General features: G+C 36.8%; 1 protein-coding gene across 1 annotated transcript in view; it reads left to right on the top strand.

The window, feature by feature from the left end:
* Window positions 1-12182, top strand: part of LOC138705600 (mucin-2-like) — a 57237-nt gene that overhangs the window by 12047 nt on the left and 33008 nt on the right. Inside the window, exon 2 of the mRNA XM_069834201.1 lies at window positions 6791-6944. Within this exon, the coding sequence (XP_069690302.1) occupies window positions 6791-6944 (154 nt within the window). The remainder of the gene's footprint in view (window positions 1-6790; window positions 6945-12182) is intronic.

The following is a 12182-nucleotide window of genomic DNA, read 5'->3' as shown; positions in this document are numbered from 1 at the left end:
TACTCCGCGTAAGAGATGTTTGCATGCTTGGAATTGTTCACTTGGTTCACCTTCTGCACTGTTTTAATATACTCGTAGTTCACATAACTTCTTTCTATCGCATTCTTTTTAGTCACTGTTGACTTGTCTTCTTAGGTTTTTCCAGTCTTTCCTATTTCTTGCTCTGCTTGACCAATGACTTCTCTGAAGAGGTCGGCCCATCTTCTTGTCTTCCGCGTGATCTCTTGCCAATGCGGGGGTTCCATAGTGTGACTTTCTGTGTCCAACTTCCATCTGTAAGTCTTGCAACATGGCCTCCCCACTTCCATTTGGTGTTGGTGGCTTGCAGTGCTGAATCTTCAATTGCAGACATCTTTTGGAGCACTTCGTTTGTAACTCTGTCCCTCAGTGATAAGCCTAGTAGCCTTCTCAGCATTTTCTTTGGCATATATGGAGACTGTTACGAAGTTTGGCAGTGAGAGACCATGTCTGAAGCCCATACAACAGAACAGGAGTTACGCAGGTCTCCAATATTTCTATTCAGAGTTTTTTGCTGAGTGCTGTAAGATTTTAATGTTCAATTCTTAAGTGATGTGTTCATTTCTTTGGTGGTCTAATAGGTTGAAATACTTCGGAGGAACTTCATTTCACATGAATTAGTTTTTATTTTGGCTGCTTGATTCAAAGACAAGATTTTACAATAATAATGGAACAGCTAATATTTTATAAAATTTAAATTGAGTAGATAGTTTAATTTCATTCTTTAAACCCGTCGGATTTTTTCATACATTATTTATTTTAATAATATCTATCTTGATGTTTCAAATAAGAGACATTTCAGCAAACACAGTAAAGTTAAGAGATTTACTCCAATTTTTTTTAGTAACTAATATTTTATAGGTTTGATACTGGAAGATCCAAGTTTATGTTTTAATGTTGGACACTATGAGAGTGTATTGTTCCATTAATATCTGGAACGGATAAGCTGCAGTTTGTGTTCATCAGTAAATAATACAGTGCATAGGATTTTATCGCTTATATTTAGTACTAATTACTTTTTGCCATCGTCTTTGGTTGTATACATACAATATACCGAAGTTGATTACTTTCTTACGTATTCAGTTCTACAGTTCTTGGAGAACTTTGATTGTCTCACATATTTCTTTCTACTCCCTCCTGTCAGTACTTCGTAATCTCCATTTCTTAATTTACATTTTTCTGATATCATACTCCATCGTCAATCCATTTTTCTGTGGTGTTATTTTCGTTTTTCTTCCCTCCGTTTTCTCTTCAAGAGATCCACTCTACTGGGATATTAAATGTTGTCCAATGTATATTGAATATATTCAGAAGCCGCTCTTTAGTTCCTCTCGGAGCATATTTTAGGAGTTCTGTATTTTAGTCCATCATTTTCTTGTGCTTTATTATTATGAAATTAATATTAGATTAATTCCGTCTCTTTATGTTCAATGAAGTCAATATACCGTTTACAGTACCAGACGTATCTTCAAATTTGCATCATATTAATGACATCATTAACTCCTTAATACGCAAGCCAATCTCCTCTCATTTTAATCAATGACACCGTATCTCGCTCTTCTAAATGTTTTGAAGTTTCATAGACCATAGTTTATGATCCATAGATATCGTAATCATTCTTAATTATGTAATATACTAATTCTGCAGTGCTTGGGAAAAGTGACATAAGTCAGTTTCCACAAACCTTTTTTGATAATTTATTGACAACTTACGGAACATCTGCTCGCTTGGAAAAAAAATACATAAGTATTTCTCCCATTACAATAATTCATACAGAAAAAAAATGAAATCGACATAAACCAGTGTAAGTTGTCAATAAATTATCAAAAAAGGTTTGTGGAATCTGACTTATGTCACTTTTCCCAAGCACTGCAGAATTATAACTACTATCTTTTTCTATTTAATTTAGTACCTGTTTTTTATCTGTAGCATATTTGTATTTATAATCTATTTTGTCCACTAATGATTTAGTTTCATAAAAACCTCATTTAGACTAACTCCTAAACTCTTATTACAATTGCCGGTGTTCTATGAATTATTCATCTCAGAGCAATATTAATATTTTTATGTGATGGTATCGTTTACGAAGGATCAAATTTCGAACATACGCTTCCTGTCTCCCATGATACTCACAATTATTTATATCAATCTGACAACTATTCTGAATCATCCAATATGAATGACATGCAATGCAGTACAATACAATATACAGGATGAACCGTAAGTAATGTAATTAATTTGAGGGGTTTTTTCTTCCTTTTCGCGATAAAAATTGTTTAATATGAACATTTCTTAGCGTGTTTTGGGAAAGCCATTGATTTAATTTCCAATATACTCAGTCAATTTAAGAGAGCAGTGTATTATGATAATAAATGATTGAAACAATTTTAGTTTTGTTCTTTAAATGTGCAGAAATTTGATCCGAACAAATATAACATTGTAAAATTTCTTTGTAGGACGAAAAGTTACATTTTACGGATCAAATTTTTGTACATTTAAGGGACAAAACTAATTTCTTTTCAATCATTTAAAACCATAATACACTGCTCTCTTAAATTGACTGAACATATTGAGAATTAAATCAATAGTTTTCCCAAAACACGCTATGAAGTGTTTCATTATAAAACAATTTTTATCTCGAAAAGGAAGCAAAAACGAGCAAAATTGTATTGAACTTCCTGGTCTGAAATATCTCAAAGAATAACCCCCTGAAATTAATGACATTATTTTCGGTTCAACTTGTACAATGCATATAGAACGTACACAGGTATGTACTGAGAAAAACATTTATATAAATGTCTGTATAGGTATGGGCTTCACGGTTAGAATTTCATTGTATGAATTTTCCATCTGTGATGAAGAGCGAAATTTATTCATTTTGAATTGCTTATTACTAGTATGTGGATTTCGCACTAAAACTTCTCGAACGGCTGCAGTTTTAGCTGGCAAACTTTGCCTATGATGGCGATGCATGCATGTAAAAGTAGAGTAGGCTATACTCGTGCCGCACCTCGACGTGGGCTTTTCGTTACTTCTATAATGAGAATGTTCCTGTCGCGTACGAGAGTTGGTCAGTAAGTGACAAGTAGGAGACATAAGTATTATTATACAATGTATTTATTTGTCATATTCCACATGTGAGTTATTTTAGTTGAATGACTTCCTCTGTGACAGTATCGACGATACCTATCAAAGTGATATTGTACGAGTATGTCATTTGTCATGCCAGGATATCAAGAGATTTACAGGAAGATCTCGTCAAATTGATGTAGCTGATTGACACTTACAACTGATATCGCACTCCGCTAAAGTATCAAAATCAAATCAAAAGAAAGTAACAGCTTGTTAGTAGTATTGATAAGTTTCCACAGATTTCGTAGAAAGATATATAATAAAATATTCATTATTTAATGCTTTTCCCTATACTTTGTATTGTAGAATGGAAGTTAGATTCCCGACCGGTAGGCAGAAGTTTATCGAATTTCAATTCGAACTGATATGCGTTTTGTTTGTCCTGTATGGCTTCAGACTTAACTCACGAACGTTTAGTGTTGGTTCAGAATGATAACACATATATCGTATTCAGATGCAAGAATTATCCCAGTTACTTCTGAAGCTTAAAAGGAGAGAAGGCGCATTTAGGCTTGTCGATTTTAATAATTCCGTTTCAGATAGGAGTTGAAGATGTAAAACGAAGTATATATCCAAGCCAAATTACACAACTGCCAAATGGTGCTGAGTTATTCATAGCTAATGTTTTGGTCTCCGCTTCTTTAATTTTGTGTATATATACTATGTAGATGTAGTCCCGCGCCGCGGCATCGTGGTCTAAGCCATTGCGAGGTGTTCCATAAGGGGATATTCATAAGTTGATTTCTGATACGGTGCGCAAGTCCCCTCCCAGCAGCTATGTCTATCTAAATCTAGCTTAAACCTAAGGACAATACAAACACTCAGATCATAATTACATAACTTACTGAGGAATAATTATTAACCAAGGAAAAATCCTTGATAGAGTCGGGAATCGAACTCGAAACCTCCTGGTTAGGAGCCAGCGTCTAGTTTTCTGTCACTCGACCAAGAGGTTGACCTACTCCAAAGACTACTTCCTAGCCTACTTTTAACTCTTGCAGATGATAGATGAAATGAAGGGGAGATCGAGAATGATGGGCTATTTCCTTATCTTAATGCTTTACCGACCACGGACGATGCACTTCTAAGAGCGATAGAAATTCTTAGCACGGGTTTCTTTGGAAAGAAAGTAAAGGCTGTATGCCAGCGATGACCAATTGGAGGCCCGCGGTCCGCATCCAGCTCGCGACGTGATTTATTCCGGCCCAGGGGACTCTGAGGTTTATTTTCAAAATCGAAAGTTTTACTATCATACTGATACAGTATCCAGTTTTTTTTATCAGGATGCGACACACGTTTTTCAGTAGACTGTATACGTTCCCAATATGTTGGATATTCTCTTTTAAAGCTTCAACTTGCCCTCTAATAACAATGGAATGGAATGGAATTTAACTGAGGAGGGCACGGATGGCCCAGCATTGCGATCTATTGAAATCTATTGCACTAACTCTCGATATGGAATGAGTTGCATGCCACAGATCCCCTACGCGCACCGCTCTAACCACATGACTCTCTTAACGACCTACAGTCGACAGAATCCATATACCATTCCTGCTTCGGCAAATTCCCCCAAGGCCCCCCCTATCGGTCCGAGGCGGAACTCCTCCCCCGAGTAGGTCCGCCTCGGGTGCCATTGCAGAAGCCATCCAACATCGCTGAACTAAATTCCACGGAAGCCGGTCGAGAGAGTCAGCAGCTTCGGGAGGCCGCCGGTAGAGTGATCTGAAAAACCAGAAACGGGATGATAAGGAGAGGATGAAGGGGAAGGAAAGGGAGTGGCAAAGATGATTGGGGTTTCAATCGCCTGATAAAGTTATCTGATATTCATCCATAGGAGTGAGGAAAACCCCCGAAAAAACCTCACCCAGGAACCTCTTCTTCGAAACCGAGACCGCTGGATTCGGAGTTAAACTCGCTAACCCCTCAGCCACAACGGTGGACTAATAACATTGAACTTGCGTTGAAGTTTCAGAAAGAGCAAAAAATGCCTCCTACAACTCTACTCTAAGAACTATGAACTGAAATGAAAGACCGAAATGGTTAAGAAGGAAGGATTTATAACACCATTAAAATAATAGTGATTGTTTCTCAAAGCTGGCTCGCAGGGGATGGGGTATTTACTGTTTCTTAACATTTTGGTTTTAGTAAAGGATATTTTTTTTGCATTGAATGAAGACCGCAAATTACAGTGCTTAGTATGTCAAGTGCTGTTTATTTTTAATTGGCTATTTAACGACGTTGTATCTAATATTATATTATTTACCGTCGAATGGAATTGGTGACAGAGAAATTTTATTTGGCGAGATAAGGCTGAGGATTCACCATTGATTACCTGACATTCGCCGTGTTATCACATATTATTCGAATGACATCCTCACAATTATAAGAGGATTTTAAGTCACTAGTTTCCCATATATTCAGAAACCATATTGTTATCATTAAACGGCAGTATACAAGGATTTCAATTATTAAGGAAGTACAATAAAAACTACATTCCATAAGATTTTTATACTCATTTCTGCTCAAGGAGAAACAATTTTTACTGTGACTGTTATGTGGTGAGTAATTACAAATTTCCAGCATCTGTCCTTTGTTTATTAAAGTACATGCATTATAACTTGTACTTTTCTTTCCGTGTGTATGGAACTAAACATAAGATATGGTCTGGACCCTGATGAAGTTTCCTGAGTTAAATTTGACTCCCGAAAGGTATTAAGTTGGCCAACCCTGTTGTAAGCCATCATCGTATATTTATTGAAGTAAAAGTATCGGTTAGGTCTACCTGAATCAAAAGAGATCGAGCAAAAATTTATCGGCCATTTCCAGCCCATGTTACGATTCATTCTGTTATCGTTCATCATGTCCCATTATCCGACGGAACTTATTCGTCTAAACATGTGTCCACGTCGGAGAAATAAAATCTGACACCGACAGATTAACAGTAGGCCTAATCCACCGCCGTGGTATCGTGGTAGCTCCCGAACCCAGCGGGCCGGAGTTCGATTCCCCGCTTTGGACGAGTTGCCTGGGTGAGGTTTTTTTCGTTTTTTTTTTTTTCCTCTCACTCCTATGGATGAATATCAGGTAACTTTATCAGGCGTATGGAACCCCACTCATTCTCGCCACTTCCTTTCCTCTCTGTCCTCATCATTGTGGTTGTCTCACTTGGTTTTCAGATCGCGCCTGCGGCGGCCCTCAAAAGCCGCTCTCTCGGTCGGCCTCCATAGAAACGTCAAGCATAGCAGCTGGTGACCAGCAGCGGAACCCACTCCCCTCTCGACGGATGAGGGGGCTTACACCTCAGACCGTTGAGGAGACGGGAGAGGGGGTTTACACCTCAAACCGTTTGAGGAGGAATGTGGGGAGGATGTTGGGGTGGACTGGTACACGGATTTGGAAGGATAGTGGGACTGGTCGTTAGGTTGTTGTCGGTTCGGCGTAGGTGGGGTCGGTGGGCTTACAACTCATCCCAGGGGCGCACAATAGACCTCAAGTCGCGGTGCACAGGGATGTTCCTCTCACGTTCTCATAGACAAAAACAGTAGGCCTATCGAAAAAAGACCTCATGCACAGTAGGTACATGCCTGGAGGTGATAGTAATTAATAATAATAATAATAATGTAACGAACGGTATTTTCAGGTCTCCGCCTGCCGGCGGCCGCCATGCTATCGGTGGCCGCGTCCTTGCTGCTTTGTGTGGATATGACTGCAGCAGCTGAGATGGAGTGCCCCAGCGTCGACAGTATCAACTCACCGGTGTTCTACTCTGGACCCACTTGTAGCCAATACTACAGGTACAGTTACGAAAGAAAAATCATTACCCGTTATTAGAAAGATTATTTTTGTTTAGTGGGTTATACGACGCTTTTTATCAAATGCTGTGGTTATCTAGCGTCTGGCGAAATGAGTCCAGGGTTTAGTGCCGAAAGTTATCCAGCATTTTATCTTAAGGGTATATGTACGTGAACGACCACAAATATTATCAGAAAATGCAGGCTCTAAATTTATAAAATTTTATAAGAAAATGAACTTACAATTGGACAAAAATTACAAGGTACCATAACAAGACTTATTAGAACTTAAATATCTGATAAAAGTATAAAAAATGTTACTAATAATGTTTTTTAGAATTCACTTTTTACTTTACATTAAATTTTCCAAAATTTGAAAATTTTCACACATTATTTCATAACTCCACAATCATTAGAGATAGGATTCTGAAATTTTGTACACTCATTTAACATGCATTTATGCAAAAGGTAGACTACAATAATCCTCATTTCTTTGAAAATAGAAAAATTAGGTCACAAAACATTATGTAAATTTTAATATCGTCGTTTTTACTGCAATAACTCCTATGTGAATTATTTATCGATTTTCAGATTTTTGCTCTATTAAATAACTTAAATAGTGATACAACGAATAATAAAATCTCCTATATGTAATTATATTTCTTTGTTTCTAACATGTAAGAATTCAGTCTCCTATGTACGGCTGCCATAGGATGAATAAATGTGTTTTCTCTTCCTACTGAAAAAATGTATATTTTGCACATAGGAGTTATTGCAGGAACAACGACGATATATTTTATATAGGACAAATAAAAAATTAATTGTATTAAAATAAACGACTCTACATGTCTGAAAGTAGTCTACTTTTCATAAATAAGTGTTTATTACATGCAGGAAAAATATTAAAGATGTCAGAGAGACTATACCAATATTATGGTTACCAAATGATGTAACCGCAGAATTTTTTTCATACTTTGATAAAACTAGTTTGAAAAATATTATTAGTAATCTCTTTTATACTTTTATCAGATATTTAAGTTATAATACGTCGTGTTGTGATACCTTGTAGTTTTTGTTCAATTGTTAGTTCATTTTCTTATAAAATTTTATAAATTTAGAGCCTGCATTTTCTGATAATATTTGTGGTCGTTCACGTACATATACCCTTAATGGGTTGAGGGAAAACCTCGAAAAAAACCTCAACCAGGTAACTTGGTCCCAACCAGGATTTGAACCCGGGCCCTGTGTTTTACAGTCAGGTATACTAACCGTTACTACACAGCGGTGGACAAACAGAAATTAACGGTGACATGTGAATCGCAGTACTTTTTACTATTAATCTTCTTCTGAAGGCGTACAACATATTTTATTATTATACGTTTCCTGTAAAAAATAATTACAACGTAGGTACAAATTTGCGCAAAAGATTTATATTTACAGTGAAGTAATAAATTTATCGCAACCATTCTCTTACAGAAGCTTTCGTGTTCATAGATTTTAGAAACATCCCTTTTTTATACCAAATATACATATCTATACTTCGTTCCATAATATCCGACAGTAGATATAAACATTGTCGGCAGAGGAGGAGAAGAGTTTAATTGCTATACAACCAATGGCAGAGGTTTCATTCCACGCTTGACTTGAAGTAAGGCGGTCTGTTGTAGTGTCGCAGTTTGAAGAACTTGCTATATCTGGCACAATGAAAAGCATTCACTGGGATCAGTTTCAACTTAAAAAAGTCTGATATCTTCGAGGTAGTTACACCATAGTGTTTCGACAATTCACCCGAAGCGTTTTATTATAAATAAATGCATATTTTACAGCAAGTGTAAAAAGTATTCATACAATAAACAACCGAAAAAATATGTATGTACCGGTATGTATGTATTTATTTACATTGCAAGTGGGCAAGCACCCGGTGGCAGTGGTATACACCATATAAACAATACACAATAAAATTACAATACACAATACAATTATACAATACACAATACAATTTTATACAATAATTACAATTAATAATAATACATAAAATAACCTAATTAATAAGTGAACCTAATTTTACAATACAACCTACATATGTATAGGCCCTACATAAGTGAATATATTTTATACATTTAAAAATACACAGGCTTACATGAGCTAAATCCATTACACTAGGCCTACATTTTAATATCGAGTTTCAAAATAAGTTTGTACCTTTATAAATGGAATAAAGATCGTTAAAAGTGAATATGAGTTGCTCGCAAATGAATGGACAAAAGTATTCGCACAGCTGCATACTTAATAAGGTTGTAACTTGTAACATAAGCCTATTTGAGATAGATATTTTTGTGTTTCGTATTTTTTTTGGATAATCATTAGATTTAATGTAGCTTCTAGTTTACTAGACATGCACCAACCAAATCTGACATGATACAGATGAAAATATTAGTTTTTTTTTGTAACAGATTCTTTCCCAGTAATCTCTCTTGTTATAATTCTTTCATTCACATCATTCCAATAATATTATCGGATTATATTCCATGACTGTAGGATCGTCTGAACGTGTTGTGGAATACTAATATCCACATGCGAGTATCATATGCTGTGTGATTGGAATAGTTTATTTGAAGACAATATTGTCTTTTGGGCACTAGGGAGGAGATGAATATTTACAATGTCAATGTACCGGTGGTGGTCTAAGATGCCTGCCCATCAGCGAATGCATACATCCTACTTCAACTGCACTGATAGGCTCAAAGTAAAATATAGATTCTCTACATTGCTGCACAGAGACACGAGCTCTTTATTCTTGCAAACGTTTCCAGCCGAATTGAACACGTTAAACTTGCTGTCGTCCGCGATTGATACTCTCTTCCCGAACTGCTTTGGCTGATTTAAATAGGTTTATATAAACTGCAATCTCTTCTTTATATTTATTTTGTTGACAGAGTAATTTTACAAGAAACTCTATCGTGATATTAACTACTTCATAAATTATTATGAATGGTACTGTCGCATACACTGACATTTATGTTTTACAATTTTAGGAACTCTGATATAAAAGTTCTTCTTTATTTCCCTTATACTCCAGGACGTTAAAAGGAGGATAGCAATGGTAAAGTAAGTTTTTGATACAAAAAGGAGCAACTTCTGCTGATCTCTGGAAACAGAACTAAGGAAGAGACTATTTAAGTGCTTTGTGTGGAGTGTGGCATTATATGAGGACAGAAACATGTACATTACGACGAAGTGAGGAGAAACGAATAAAAGCATTTGAAATGTGGATATGGAGAAGAATGGAATGTGTGAAATAAACAGAAAAATAAGAAATGAAACGGTGCTAGAAAGAGTGGATGAAGAAAGAATAATGTTAAAACTGATCAGGAACCGAAAAAGAAATTGACTGGATCACTGAATAAGAAGAAACTGCCGACTGAAGAATACACAGGAAGGAATGGTGAACGGGAGAAAAGTTCGGGGCGGAAGAAGTTGATAGACAACATGAAGATATGTGGATCATTTGAGGAGACTAAGAAGAATGCGGGAAATGGGGAAGATTAGAGAATGCTGGGTTTGCAGTGAAGGATCTGCTCTTGGGCGGAAAACTTTGAATGACATCGTAACAGCTGTAGGCCTACTATTTCTACACCTTTATTTCCCTTGGACGTCTGATTCTTCTAACATTTTAGATACTTTTAAGTTTTAAGTTTTTCATGTCAAATATGTGTCAGAGAAAGTACAATTGTGTGTATACATCTGAAGTCTGACTAGTGTAATATGTAGCTAGTCGGCGATGTATGCAACGGAGTGGGAAAGGAACTGGCCCCCTACCCCATTACCTCCTGACCTAGTTGCCTTGTAAGTGTTGCCTTCTTAGTATCACTTGTGAAGACCTGTCTTCGGACAGTTGATTAAACAACAATAACAACAACAACAATATCTGTCAATTACTCTCTGAATAGGCTATTTGATCGAAATTTCTGCACTATTTTAGATATCTCAATAAGTGATTTGCATTGATTATGCAGACACCTATTTTTCTTTCTTAAATTATTGCACAATCTCAGTTTGTAGTTTTTCAGTTCTTATGGCCAATTTTACTCGACTCCACCTTAAACGTTTCGTAAATGTTTCATTATCATTACTATCATCATCCTTAAGAGGGAGGATGAAATCCTAACGCAATATCCATCATAGTGAACAATGCTAACCCACGGATAGATAAGGATAAACGCATTCTCACCTAGACCAGTGGACTGAGCTAGGGTTCCCTACGTAAGTAGGTTTCATGCAGATGACCTCACACGTCCTTAGAACGTTGACAACCAGTGAGCAGAGAAATGGTATGCACATGGAACATAGATCGGCCGAAATTATGTTAATGTCTAACATGCGGAAACAGTAAAACTCCGAGGAAACCAGCAGCTGCGGTCTTGTCCGCCATATGTGTCACCATAAATTTCTCAATAAAAATATCAGGCCTGACTTGACTCCAAACCCGGACCGCTTCGTGATTAGCGAGTGATCTGAACTCTAGATCACGCAGCCACGTGCACGGTAGGGTCTTCCACCGGCCTTCGTAGATCAGTAGTCGATAACAACATAACCCTAGCGACCCTTTAACCTCCACTACAACCAACAGTATGTACTGTACGCTTATCCATCACACTGAATTACGTTATACAAATTCATTTACATTAAGTAATAAATTAGGACCAATAATTGTGTTCATTGTGCAGCACACCTATTTTTAATCACATACTAGAAGTTCATGAATAGCCACCGGGCGTGGCTCAGTCGATTAAGGCGCTTGCCTGCCGGTCTGAAGTTGCGCTCGGGCGTGCGTTCGATCCCCGCTTGGGGATCTGGTTGTGCTTTTTCCGAGGTTTTTCCCAACAGTAATGTGAATGCCAGGTAATCTATGGCGAATCCTCAGCCTCATCTCGCCAAATACAATCTCGCTATCACTAATCTCATCGACGTTAAATAACCTAGTAGTTGATACAGTGTCGTTAAATAACCAACTAAAAAAGTTCATATGTACGAAGTGGATTATCAGTATTTCAATACGTTATTTTTTATATTGATTCATATTATTTTTTAGCTGTTAACTTTCTATGATGAGCGTTTTAGTAATTTATGAGGCATAGTCCAACTTGGACCCTATTTATTTCGTTCAAATTCTCATCACTTACTGTATTTACATAGCGATTCTTAACTTGTTACTTGTCCAGAAATGACCTAGTTGTGAAC

This window comes from Periplaneta americana, chromosome 9, assembly GCF_040183065.1.
Source record: "Periplaneta americana isolate PAMFEO1 chromosome 9, P.americana_PAMFEO1_priV1, whole genome shotgun sequence".
Classification (NCBI taxonomy): domain Eukaryota; kingdom Metazoa; phylum Arthropoda; class Insecta; order Blattodea; family Blattidae; genus Periplaneta; species Periplaneta americana.
This window is presented reverse-complemented; position numbering and strand designations above follow the sequence as displayed.